General features: G+C 41.5%; 1 protein-coding gene across 1 annotated transcript in view; it reads right to left on the bottom strand.

The window, feature by feature from the left end:
- Positions 1 to 893: 893 nt before the first annotated feature.
- Positions 894 to 14,320, bottom strand: part of SLC6A2 (solute carrier family 6 member 2) — a 52,111-nt gene continuing 38,684 nt past the window's right edge. Inside the window, exons 10-14 of the mRNA XM_042437909.1 lie at positions 13,579 to 13,678; positions 6,460 to 6,560; positions 4,000 to 4,167; positions 2,227 to 2,298; positions 894 to 1,206 (exon numbers count right to left, since the gene is read on the bottom strand). Coding sequence (XP_042293843.1) covers positions 1,183 to 1,206; positions 2,227 to 2,298; positions 4,000 to 4,167; positions 6,460 to 6,560; positions 13,579 to 13,678 — 465 coding nt within the window. The 3' untranslated portion in view covers positions 894 to 1,182. The remainder of the gene's footprint in view (positions 1,207 to 2,226; positions 2,299 to 3,999; positions 4,168 to 6,459; positions 6,561 to 13,578; positions 13,679 to 14,320) is intronic.

The raw sequence follows: 14,320 nt of genomic DNA, 5'->3' as shown, positions 1-14,320 counted from the left end.
AGCAGCTTACATACGGAGCTGCGCACGTACGCCACAAATCAAAAAGAAGCGGGGAAAAGCAGCACCTTTTTAATGCCGCTTCTTCCCGCTTGGGGCGTGCGGGGGGCGTGTTCATGGCGGCATTCAGGTAAAGCCCGTCTGAAGGCTCTACCTTCATGACGTCATGAGTACATCCCTTTTTGCCCGTCTGTAACCCGCCTATATGAATATATTCTTGCTCTTTAGTTTCATTCAATTTTTACTTCTTTCCTTTACCTTGAGCTGCCGCAGAGCACCTGGGAAGTGCACATGAAGCCCTAAGGGCTCCTCGGAGCATAGGTTGGGAACCCCTGACCTAGAAGGATGAGTAAACTCTCCTTGGTAGTGGTGAGGGTTCAAGTAGGAACCAGGTTGCCCACCTATTGGGGATTGTCTATTTTAGGATTTCCTGTATAGTGTAGGATGGTAGGTTAGATTAGATTGCCTAGAATGTCCCCTGCAGATCTGTTATTATTGGATTCTCTATGACTCCATGATCGCATTGCTGTGAAAGGAGGAGATCCTCAAACAGTAGCCATACAGGAGTTAGGCAGTCATTTGTTGGAAAGTGCTGTAGCTTTGGATTTCCAGCATTGGATTAGATGACCTACATGGTCCTCATCAACTCTATGATTTCACAATCAGATGTTGACAATGCACATGTGAACCTGCTGATGGGCATCCGACTCTTTCAGAACTAGCTAATGCCTACAGAATTTTCTCCCAGCCAAACCAAGTCTTTATTAAAGGAATATAAAATATTCTCTTCATTGCTTTGCCCTAGATTTAAAAAAAAAATCCTCCAACTAAAAGTTGATTATTATCCTCCCGTCTTTGCTTCTGTCACCAGCAAAGACAACTCTTTTTTGGTCAGGATCAAAGTCAGCACATGCTGATCACCACATTCTAATAAATTAAAAAATAAATAAATAAAAAAGAACAGTACAAGCCATTTGAGAAACTCATTTGAGGAAAATTTAGATGGCCAGGACCCAGAGAGTGGAAGGTGAATTGTCACCTACAGTAACCTGGAGATGATCTTCCTTGCCTGCCAGCCAGCCAGCCAACTAGGACCAGACATGGTTGAGAACGTTGATGGTGATTTCTCAGGTATTCCCAATACAGCTTTATAATATACTGACTTTTCTTTGGATATTTCTGTCATCATATAGATAGCCAGTGTTGGAGCTGCAAGGGAGAGCAAGAATTGGTTGAAAAAACCCGTTAAATTATACTGGCGTTCTCAAAATGAATACCTCTGGTACAGTGACAAGCATGCAGGGTACAATTCAAAACGATGGTGATGGTGATGATGTTGGTGGCCAGTATTCTCTATCAGCTACTTAGTAATCTTTCCTGGTCCAATGTCCCCTGAAAACATGAGAGAAATATCATTCACTTGTGCTCTGATCACCAGCAGAACGGACCTCCTTCTCTCAGAGCATGAGTGAATGACATTTTCATCACGTTTGGGGAGGTCTGTTGGATACTGATGTAGAAAACTGGCCCATAACAACAACAACCACCTCTACTCTTACTCCATTTGTAAAAATAGACACAGAATTTGGACATCAAATGAATGTTGAATGCTATGAATAGAGTCACCCCTCCTAACTTGCCGATCTTAGATCCGTGACCTGAAAATCTGCAGAACAGCGATCTCCACTGTTTGTAATGAGGGAACCCCATTCAAGCCTATGGGGCTTGAATATGCACGAGTCTCTGTTTTTTTTTTGGGGGGGGGGGGGGGGTGTTTCCAGAATGGCTCCCCCACAAAAACAGAGGGCCAATTGTACTATGAATACTCGTCTTTCAGGCAATGAATAAATCCATTCTTAAATGCCATGATTGTCACTGACCTGGATGGTTTTAAATGGGGATTAGACAAATTCACAGAATGACAAAGCTGTCAACAGTTTTCTTCCATGATAGCTATGTATTTCTTCCATTTTTAAAGGGGAGCAGGTTTCTCAGTGCCCACAGCAGGGAGACACAAGCACAGCCTGTCTATGGGCTTCTCATTACGATGGTCATTTTGAGAACAATATGTTGGTCAAGATAGGTATTTGTTTTGATCCAGTGCAACTCGTTTTCTATGCTTCCTTCAAAATAAAACCCTCACAACATGGCTGAAAACTGGTTACACAAATACACTCACACACAAATTTCTTTATAGGTTTGGAAGCAAAGAATAAGAAGAATACTCACCTTAAACTGTCTCACGTTCCCTTGTGCTACAAGATGGTGTTCATTCTCAGGTGTGATGCAGTAGGCTAGTTTCTAAAGATGACATGGGGAGAAGAGAAAGTCATTTTTAATGGAAATCTTTATTTGTGCATGTATTAAGGAAGGAACTCTTTGGCCAATATCTGTTTGTGGATCAACTTTATTGCAGTATTTGAAACTTTTGGCATATGTGTAATTCTCCACTGGGTTGAGTTAAATCATTAGGTAAAGCTTATCCTCTGGAATTTCCTTCTTTGAAAGACTCATCCCTTTCCTATAAAGATGGGAAGCAAAAGGCCTCAAAACTAGGCTGCAGATCCATTTTTGGAAAAGATGTTTCAGGAATGAACTTGGGGAAGCTCTGGGCCATTATGAGCAGATGCTGAAACATGATTTTAAAAACAAAAGCCCAAGATGTTGCTGTTAGTCATTGCTGTTGTGTGCTTTCAAGTCTTTTTAGACTTATGGTGACCTTAGGCAACCCTATCACAATGTTTCCTTGGCATGATTTGTTCAGAGGGGGTTTGCCTTTGCTTTCCTCTGCGGCAGAGACAGTCTGACTTGCCCAATTGGGTTTCCATGGCCCAGTGGGGATTTCATCACATTGTGATCTTTGAGAGAGTGATACATGCCAGCAAGGGCACAGTGGCTCTACCAAATGGCACAGTGGGATGCATGTATAAACAGCCAACCAATATTGCTTCAAAAATGCATTGCTAATGGTGAGGTTTTTAAAACCAATTTAAGGGAGAGATGGCACAGCTTCTATGCATAATCGGCCTTCTTTCATGTAGACCTGTCCACAGTCAAATCAGGGTTTTGGCTCTGTATTGTGTGGATAAAGCAAGGTGAGGGCAGAGGGAAACTGATGTGAATGACCCATGTAGGCATGCCCAGAGAGTGACCATTTCATGTTATCATTGCAGCTGCTCTACCAAAGGATGCAATCATGGATAGTCAGTTTAGTGGCAAGTGGCAGCTCATTCTGATCCTGTTTACCAGTGTTAGATGTTCAGTGTGGAAAACCAAAAGCCATGCCCGCATGCTATGTTAGCGAAAGGCTGAGGACACATTGAAAAGGGAGACAATTTTGTCTTAACTCATCATACTGTGGATTTCTTGACAGCGCAGAGAACAAGCCTTCCAATGGCAAGTGACAGGAAAATTAATATGATCACAAAACCTAAACCTGCACAGTTCGGAGATGGTAATTGGAAGGAGAGCACAGCACAATTGTAATGCAGAATAATGGGATGGGCTTTTTCACCATAGAAACCAAGGTTCTCTAAAATGGGAGAACAGGGTGGCTTCTCTGCACTTGTCTTTCTGAAAGTATTTCAAAACCCAATATGATAAGCATTTGGCATTGTAACAGCAGATCAGTCAATCTGTGGGGCAGATGATCCCATGCCACTTCTTGAATTCAGTGCAGGATGAAAGCAGCTGCCACAGCTGCTCTGAACTAAAGACAAAGATACTGGAGTGGGAAAACCAATGGTAGGTCTTCTGCTTCTATCTAGTTTGTCCCATAATAGATCAGATTCTGGGGTGCTTTAGCTTCAAATGTCCAGGAGAGGAAGCAAAGAAGAGTTCTAAATCCTCCCTGGAAACGGCAAATTACTTAAAAGCTGTTTCCAAAAGGTCACCTCTCCGCAAAGCATTTGTGGAATTAAGGAAAGCAAACTCGTAGCTTAACACCGGCGATTTTCATTTCACAAAGAACATTTCCATGACATTTCATTGTTTTAAACTCACTTGTTTAAAGGTCCCCTGTGCTTTCAGTAATTTATAGAGGATGCATACAGGCACAAGGATCATTGAAGACGATGCTATACCCCATCCAACAGAATTGGCCCAAAGTGGGAAGACATACTCATCGTAGGTCAGAGGTTTGAAAGTTGTAACACTGACTATCACCACAAACTACGGGGGAAAGAAGAAGAAGAAGATACATTTCAGTTTTTGTTGAAATATAAATCTCTTCCAAACTGGAAAGAAAGAAAAAACTTTTCATATCAAAATCGGCTGTTGAATGCAAACCATTTCAAGATGTTTATGGGCCTTACATTTATCTTACCACAAAGTACTTTTGGATCAGTGGTATGAATCATGCATCCCTCCAGATGTTGTTGGACTGTAACTCCCAGGATGTCTCATACTGAGTTATGCTGGCTAAGACTGCTGGGAGCTGCAGTCCTACAACATTTGAAGGGCCACATGCTTCCCATCTCTGCTTTCACCAACCTCCAACTTTTAGATTTAGTTTTCAGATTGTTGGCCATGATTCAGAACTCTGCTTGACTTCCATTTACATATTGGAGGAGCAATATGCAGATAACTATGTAAAGAGTTAGACTATTTTTTTGCATTGTATTTTAGGATGTGTATCAAATCCTAAAATTCTGATCACTTCTCTCATTCCAAAATTCCAATGGCTTCTGTTAACTGCACTGCACATTTGTGCTTCAGCCATGGCATCCTTGGCTATTAAAAAGCAAAGCACGAGCGCAAATAGCTATGTGTCAGACAAGGGATCAAGCTGAATAAGCACCTAGTTGTTTAATACTGAGTGTCAAGTTAAATCTTGCCACAAAGAAAGGCCCCAAACAGTTTTGATTTGCCTATAATGTCAGCTATTACTCCTGCCACTCAGATATTGAATTAAAGGTATTGGATGTTAAAGACAAGGCTTCAGCAAGAAGTGACAGTTTTTCCCTGGCAGCGCTCCGAATTTGGAACAACACCCCTCCCGAGTCTTAGCATGATAAAAAGTGAAGCTAGTGATCAGCTTATACTAGAGCAAGTGACTTCATTTGCAGAGGACTGTTCTTGAGGAGACATAAGGATAGCCATTTACAAATTGCCCCCAAACTGAAATGCACCACCAAAATAGGTTAGCATAAAATGTGCATATTCTAATTTAAACATACCAGCCATGGTGGGCAAGTGAAAGGAGAATAGGAACAATGTCTGCCACCAGAGAAAAAGGAAAAACAATGGGCCATACCCAAACATCTGAGTGCACTGGACACTATGTTATGTTGTCATAATTTTCAGCTGATCTTGGCCATTACGCACACACACGCGCGTGCGCGCGCGCACACACACACAAAGAGAGGGACTTCTGTATCTCACAACAGCCCCTTTATGAGACCTGGCTAATACATTTTGGATCAAATGCATCTGAGGAAGTAGACTGAAGTCTAGGGAAGCGCTTGCTGCCAATTTCCTTCTTTCAGTTAGTCTCAAAGGTGCTATAAGATTTCTCCACATACATTTTGGAGATGTGAGCTCAGCCATCAACAACATGTTCTTCAGAAACTAACATAAAACATAATTCAGTCACAGAATCATAGATACAGAAGTCCTTCTTTTTGTCCACAAACACACACATACCCCAAGCAGCGTTACTTTTTGAATGACGCCTTCCTGATTCCATTTACCAGAGACTGTTAAGCATACTTAACTAAGTAGCATCTTCTGGCATAATCTTCCCCAACTCCAGTTCTGACTTACTGGGCAGCAGTCAGTGCTAGTGATGGGGGTTTGTTCTCCTGTAGATATGGTTTTTTGATTTCTTGTGCTGTCAAGAACTTTCATCTAATGTTCAATAAAGACTGTGGCTAAACGAAAACTTCAGCATCTTGACCATTGCAGTCGGGGAGATATCTATTACATATTTTTTTTAAAAAAACGAAATACTCAGGCACTGAATGTATGAAACCCTTTTAAATCTCTTAGTAGCAATTAAACATTTTGACATATGGAAAATGTTTTTGCTTGGAACTGTTTTTTAAAAGCCACTTTAACCCCCCCCCTCAAAACCCAAAGGCATTTCTTGCCAATTCTAATCATGTGGTTTTGTTAGACCATTTAGACCATAGAAAACAAAACCAGCTGTGGTCCACCTTTCTGGATTCCTAGTTCCCATCAGATGTGCCAAAGGAAAACTGCTAAGTTGTAGTGATGAACAACACATGAAGTAAACCAATAAAGGAGCAAAACTAAAGTAAAACGTCCTGGTAATTTTCTCCAGACATCCAGTACAGCAATTATGAGTGCAGAAAAGGTTGGAACAGATCTATGTGAACTGAATCCAAAGATGTGGATTAGTTCCATGCCTTTGGGTTGTACCCCAAAAAGCAGGGAAGCATATGCTACCAGAAACAGATATTCAAGTTCTAACATTTCTACTGAAACAACAGAAGTGCTTACCAACAAAAAGGCTGGACTCACAAATTTCCAACACAATCTCCAGTAGAGACCTGGCCTGAAACCCATCATTCGTTGGATATCGTCACTGAATCTGTCCACACCTGAAGATTGACCAGAAATATTTAAAACATGCAGCTCGATTTGACAACATTGGATATTATTATACTTTTGGCATATACCAAGAAATAGTGGTAAATTGGTTGTCAACGGTAGTCACACTTGGTGGAAACATCAGCAAGACGGTTGTTCTTTTTGGAGACATGAAATACTGTCGATGCCCAGTTTGCTACCATCTTAAAACCATTCACAATTGTCTTTTTCACACCAGTTCTCCTAAGTGCAGCTCAATGGTGATTAACAAATATATTTTAGTATAAAGAAATTGTTTTGGTTGATGCTAAAATGTCAAGTGAGCCTTTGAGCTAAACAGTAATTCCCGAGGGTCACTAAAGCAACTGGAGGGAGGGAATGGGAGGCCGGGGAGGGAAAGAGTTAGATTAACTCAGAAGACGAGAGGTGCCATGCCAGATTTAACTAGTGATCAGTTGGAACATTACCTGCAGCCATAACAAAATCATGTTTTATAGAGCAATGGGTCACAATGTGGCCATGAAAAGGAACATGGTTAACTGCCTGAGACAGGTGAGTTGGAAATCCTCTCTTCTTTTATTCATTCATGGAAAGAGGTAGGAATGTGAGCTCAGAGGGAAAAGAAAAAGAACTGGTGGCAGTTAAGCCAGAGGAAATTCTAAGAAGCAAATAAAACAACGATAACTGCAGAGAGAGTCAGTTATGCGTCCCAAACCCAGAATAAAACTATGCTAAAGAGCCTGTTAAATCCTAGCAGGACAGAATCCCTGGCATTAAGAAATGGACACACACACACACATCCCTGGACCTGCAAACTCCAAGAGAAATGGTGTAGTCTCATTTGATACCAATATTTACACTCATGTAATAATATAGATAGAGCCAGCATGGTGTAGTGGTTTGAGCTTTGGGCTATAACTCTGGAGACCAGGATTCAAATCCTGAATTGGCCATATAAAACCACTAGGTGACCTTGGGAAAGTCATACTCCCTCAGCCTAAGAAGATGGCAATGGGAAACCCCCTCTGAAGAAACTTGCCAAGGAAATACCATGATAGGTTCACCTTAGGGCCATCATAAGACCAAAATGACTTGCAGGCACACAACACACACAGTGATATAAAACAGGGGTGCAAAAAGTATGACCCATGTGCCACATGTGGCCCTTGAATCCAACTACTGCTTCCCAAATGTCCCTTCAGATACCTCCAAATTTTCCACCCCCAAATTATTTTTTCAAGCTCTTTGGGGAATTATTTTACCCCCAAATAGCTTAAAACATGCCAAATCTGCCCAAAAATTCAGGATACAATAACAGAATCATAGAATTGTAGCACTAGAAGGGACCACAAGGACAACACAACTAAAGCTCTCCTGAAGGATGCCCATCCAACTTCTGTTTAAAGACCTTCAAAGATGGAAAGTCCACCACTATGAAGCAACTGATTCCTTTGTTGAACAGCTTTTACAGTCAAGCTCTTCCTACTGTTTAGGTAGAATCTCTTTTCTTGTAATTTGAATCCATTGGTTTGTGTTCTGTTACCTGGAGCAGCAGAAAACATGCTCACTCCATCTACAGTGTAGTGGTTGAAGTGTTGGACTATGATTTTGGAAGGCCAGGGGTCAATCCTGCTTAGCCATGGAAGCCTACTGAGTGGCCTTGGGCAAATCTCTTAGCCTCAGAGGAAGGCAACAACACCTGAATAAACCTAGCCAAGAAAACCCTATGTTAGGGTCATCATAAATCAGAATCAACTTGAATGTACGTAACAAGAGAAAGTAAAGATCGCTCTGTGATGATAGGCTTAAGGTTTTTCCAAGATCGCACAGCACACCCTTGGAATCAGAATGGTCTTCCTTTGGGAAGGGAGGATGAAGAAAAATGTGATAACCTGCTGATTAAATGGAAAGTATAAGTTGACCTTATTTTGACTCTGGGGGAAATGCGGCCTTATGTAGCCTAAGCATAGTGCTGACAGGAGATGGATGAAGTAAAGGGAAAGAACATCTGGAGAATGCATGAGTAAATGAAAAATGTGAAGAAGAAAAGCAGTTTTTACAAAAGTTGTTGATTAATGTTGACTTCCTCAGGGATGCACTAGCCAGTTTGAAATTATGCACTCCAAGCAGAATTAATTTCACAAGTCCAAACAGTTCACAAGCTGCGTTTCTATTCTTTTCTCTGGAGAGGGAAAGAAAGAAAGAGCATTTCAACCGGCATCATACTGTTTGCATAATGGTGTCCTCAATGTTCCTTCTAAGTTGCCAAAGTACCTAAGAAGTCCTTGGCAGTAGAATTGAAAGGTCACTGAAGAAGGCTTGTGACCAAAACAAGGCATGCAATGGAGAAACAGGATTTTGGTATCAAATGGAGAAATGGTCACGTCGAACCATTGAAGAAAAGACCTGCCCAAAATTTTGAGAAAGGGGACTTGGAAAAGTTATTTTGGATTAGATTTTGCAGAATCCTCATCAGCATTCTGGCAGGTGCACTTCGCAAAAAGTAATCTCCCCAAGCTAGGGAGGCCTTCACACTGTTATACTAAGGAGCATTGTCACTTTTGATGCTATTGTTTCTAGAAGGGCACCAGAAAGCGAGAGAGAATTCTAGTCAGTGCTATGAAGATAAGAGACCAAATAGAAACAGCTGGAATGGCTGTCATCAAAGCATTTCATGGAGCACTTTCACCAGTAATTCTCTCATGCATTAAAATGATCTGGTTGAAGCCTAGACCTGGACACTTGAGATTAAGACATTCATTAAAAAGAGGCTTTCTCTGTTGCAAAACATTCTTCTCTATGAGTCTTGCTATTTCTTTCCTTGGTTTTCATAAAAAGACCCTTTGACTTCCTCCAGACTCTTAGAAATTGGGAAATTGGGTTCTCTGCATGGTTATCTTAGAATAGGAGTGGGTAAAGTATGGCCTGTGGACCATATGTAGCTCCCCAGGACTGTTTTGCTCTGTGTGTGTGTGATATAGTTGTTGTTTGCCTTCAAGTTCCTTCTAACCCAGTGGTTCTCAACATTCCTAATGCCGTGACCCTATAATACAGTTCCTCATGTTGTGGTGACCCCCAACCATAACATTGTGGTGTCTCGGTTCCTAAGACCATAGGAAATATGTGTTTTCCTATGGTCTTAGGCGACACCTGTGAAAGAGTCGTTCGACCCCCAAAGGGATCATGACCCACAGGTTGAGAACTGCTGTTCTAACCCTATATGGGGTTTTCTTAGAAAGATCTGTTCAGAGATGGTTTGCCATTGCCTTCCCCTGAGGCTGAGAGCTTGTCACTTGCCCAAGTCAAAACTGGCAAAAATGCGCCCAAATCTGGGCATTTGGCAAAAAAGTATGTGTGTGTGTGTGTGTGTGTGTGTGTGTGTGTGTACACACATACATATATGTATGGCTACCTTTTTCCAGCAACAAATGTCCTCTAGGAGATTTGGGGACATTTTTGCCAATTTGGACTCTCCCTTGTTGTTGATCCTGTTGTTCAAAAAGGCCTATCCTCAGCCTCATGAGAAACATGGCAAAAAATTATGTCCCCATGCTCTGAGAAGATGTTTGGGGTCATTTGGGGGGAAATGATTCTTTCTCCCCCCCCAAAAAAAATTAATTAAGTAATTTTTCCCCTTTTGAGTTGAACCTGGGCCTTTCATTTTACACAATTATATCACAATGAATCCACTTCAGCTGATGAAATCCTGGGTTTTGTAGCTTGGACAGGCACTAGAGTTCTCTGGCTGTGAATTCTAAATGCCCTTCCCTAAACTGCCAAGCCCAGGATTTTATAGGATAGTGCCATGGCAGTTAAAGTGGAATCATAGCCCTATAATTGCAGGATGAGAAAAGACCCCGGGTCATTTGGATCCTTTGCTCCAGCGCAACAGAAAACATATTTTTATGTGACAGGCCCTTCCAATATTTGAAGATGGCAATCCTACATTCTCATAATGATTTCTTCTCTGGGCCAAGCATGTGGATCTGCTTATATTCCTTTCAAACTTTTTGGCAGCTGTTGTCAGAGCATCAGCCAAAAATCAAGTAACAAGTGTCTTTTAAAACAAGCAAACAAGCAAACAAGCAAAATAAATGGACGTCAACATGTTTCTCAACAAAAGCAAGTTATTCAGTTTAATGAGAAAATGATGAATGGCTGTGGATCCCGTCATGGAACTTGCTTTTGCTTAAAGAGCTTCTTGGGTTCACGGATGCAGTTCGACTTCAGTGGTTGCTGTCAGAGATGTGGTGCCAAAATCTGAACTTTCAGTGCTGATCATGACAGTCCTCAGAATAGCTAGCCATACTCCAAAAGTCTCGGGAGTTGGATTGATCCACTTCAATAAAGCAATTCTCGTTCCCTTTGCTTCTCTCAAGAGCGCCTTTGATAATGCACAATTATTTTGCTATGATTCCACTTTGACCGTCATGGCTGCATCCTACAGAATCCTGGTATTTGTAGGTTGGGGAGGCACTATAACTCTCCAGCTGAGATTTCTAAGTACACTCGGAGATGTTTTTGCCCTCTGTGAGAAAAGCTCTTTCAATACACTGACACTCTCAAGGGAAAGAGATCACCCACTGCAAAACTGGTAAACTGCTAGACCGATTGCATATGGACACCTCTTAAAATGAAAAAAAAAATGGTTGCAAGAACTTTGTTATTAATTTTCCTGCCAATAGCTGTTTGTGCAAAATAACATTTTGCCCCCCCCCCAAAAAAAAAACCCTTGCATGTACAAAATGCACTTTTCTTGTCTTATGCCTTAGGTGCTTATCTTGAATAGGTTTACAGCCGTAAACTCCAGCAATCTGACCTTGTGGTCTTTAGCCTCACCACAGATCACAGATCTGTGTTGTAGTGCAGATGGCACTTTCAGGTCCCTCTGAAATAGATAAAGCTTATTGTTGCAGTGGTGCGCCTTCAAGTCGTCTTTTAAGGTAGACTGCATCATGGAGCTTTCTTGGCAAGATTTGTTCAGGAGAGGTTTGCCATTGCCTTCCCCTGAGGCTGAGAGCATGGGTCTCAAGGTCACCCCATGGGTTTCATGGTCCAGCGAGGAATTGAAGCCAGGTCTCCAGAGTTGTAGTCCAATACTCAAACCACTATGCAGCACATGCCTATCAGGATAGGAAGGAGGAGATCATTTGAGCCTCTCTAGAAAGTGAGAAAGTGTGACTTGCTCAAGGTCACCAAGATTTCATGGTCTAGCAAAGAACTGAACCCTGGTCTTCAGTCATAGTCCAGCACTCAGTCCACTATGCCACGCTGGCTCTCTATTATAAAGCTTATAAAAGTGGGTTGTATAAGGTGCAGAATTCTGGGAGTCACAACGTATCATGGGGTATTCTTGGCAAGATTTGTTCAGGGGAGGTTTGCTGGTGCCTTCCCTTGAGATTGAGAGTGTGCAACTTGTCCAGTGGGTTTCATGGTCCAGGGGGGAATCCAACCCTAGTCTCCAGAGTCGTAGTCCAACATGTCCAACAGTCCAATGACTAATGTGAAGTCAAAGGATTTCGTGGCTGGCATCCATAGCTTTTTGTGGTTTTTTTGGGCTATGTGGCCTTGTTTCGCCAGCATCTGTGGCTGGCATCTTCAGAGAAATGACTACATTCAAGCCACTATGCCACTCTGGCTCTCTGTACAGCTGATAAAAGTGCTCATATAAGCTAGAGAATTCTGGAAATTGTCATAACTTTTTCGAACTAGGATTTAGGAAAGCCATCTAGAACGGAGGAGTTAACCTTTTTTTAAAGACTTCATTCTGTTTGTGTCCTGTTTGAAGGATGGCTTCGGCGCAGAGGAGGAGTGGAAATTACCTGCCCCAGCCCAAGCATGCAATGCCCTGCTATCACCAGCATTTATACAAGAAGACGGGAAAACTGTAATTGAGGGCATAATTAATACTATGCGCCCAGCCTTCAAGGGAGCAGGTCGGAAGCTTCCTCGCTCCTTTCTTGGCAGGAGCGTGTGTGATTAAGAACCCATTTCCCCCAGGTTGCCCTGCTGTGTTTGGCTCTTATAATAAATACAGCACAAGCTTTTCCAGCCCAGGTTATCTGAGTGCATTCATTTTCATTTGCAAGGAGGAAAAGAGGCACTTGGCTGCCTGCCTAGCAGTGTTATGATTGTGGCGAGGAAGAGGGGGAAAGCAACATTCATCTCACTGTCTCCTTTACATGGCCAGTCTGTGGCTATGTCTGCCGGCTATTGACATATGGAGAGCATCGGAGGGCAAAAGGGTGCCTTAAGATGTCGAATCACAACTAATCGCAAGAGCTGAGCTGATTTTTCCAGTTAAGGTGAAGCTTCGTGCTGGTTGCCTAAGGGCAGGAAGGCTTTTGTTTTGCAGGGAAGGGGGAAAAATACATTTGTCTTTATGGGGTGCATCTGCACTGCAAAAATAACCCAAGCTGACACCATTTTAATTGCCATGGCAATTAAGTTTAAGTAACCACTAAACACTTGGAAACACGTCTTCCTTTTTTCCTGTCAGTTACAATTAATATAAAGATAGAAAGGCTACAAGAACACATATTTTAATTGCATATTTTCCTACATTGTAGCTCATGAGTGGTTCAAAAGAAGAACCAATCTTTTCCCATTCAGAAACCCATATATGTCACCCTTGGGCAAGTCATACTCTTTCAGCCTCAGAGGATGGTCATGGCAAACCACCTCTGAAGAAACCTGCCAAGAAAACCCCATGATAGGTTCGCCTTAGGGTCGCCATAAGTCAGAAATGGACTTCAAGGTACACATCAACAACAATATGCCACATCAGTGTTTTTCTTTAGTTGCCATGTTGGCATTTGTTCAAAAGAAAAGAAAAACCAGAATAATTAGAAACACAAGAGGCCAACAGAGTGTCTATTGACAATCCTGGGCACTTATAATTGTAACTTAAACCAGAGATTAAGTTCCTTTCCTGCAGTGCTATTGCAATGTTATTTTCAGTTATGGCTTTGCATCCGTTCCCAGTCAAAAACCAATGGAAATATTCTTCTTTTCTGTCTGCCAACTCACCATAAAACCAAGAAACGCCAATGGCTTCCACTAGGACAGCAAACAAGATGGACGTTCCTGCGGCGAAAGTGTCGAGCAGAGTAAGGACATAGATTCCACTCTAAGCAACAATAAAGAAACATCCAATAAGATGCAGGACCCAACATTTCCAGACTGCCATCAAATACCAAAAGCTCTCAGTAAATGAATGTTAATTTGCTTAATTCTCTATGCACCTAAACGACCAGTTTTTGCACAAGGGGGGCTTGATCCAACACTAAGGAGAACAGTAATACTTTTGGCTAATGACTCTTTTGTTTAATACTTTTGATTCTCCTGGCCTACAATCAAATATCTTGCTATGAGGAGGAAGATATAAATTCTATACATACATAATTCTTTATCATCAAAAATTTAAAAAATGGAAGGTTAAAGAAACGGTATAGTGGTTTGAACATTGGACTATATCTCTGGAGACTATATCTCTTCCAGCAAACCTTTCCTGAATAGATGCCCAGCCACCAAAAGAAAACATAAATCGTTGACCCCTTGATTTGTCTATAGTCATTGTTTATTTGTTATTATTGTTATAGAGTTAATTATGTTTTAAATTATAAATGGTTTAATTGTATTTAAAGGGGGGGGTTGGGGTTATGTTACGGAATGTACTTTTAATGTTGTAAGCTGCCCATTGCGTTGTGCATAAGGGTGGGATTATTATTATTATTATTATTATTATTATTATTATTATTATTATTATTAT

This window comes from Sceloporus undulatus, chromosome 8, assembly GCF_019175285.1.
Source record: "Sceloporus undulatus isolate JIND9_A2432 ecotype Alabama chromosome 8, SceUnd_v1.1, whole genome shotgun sequence".
Classification (NCBI taxonomy): domain Eukaryota; kingdom Metazoa; phylum Chordata; class Lepidosauria; order Squamata; family Phrynosomatidae; genus Sceloporus; species Sceloporus undulatus.
The sequence above is the reverse complement of the archived record's forward strand: the minus strand, read 5'-3'. Positions and strand labels throughout refer to the sequence as shown.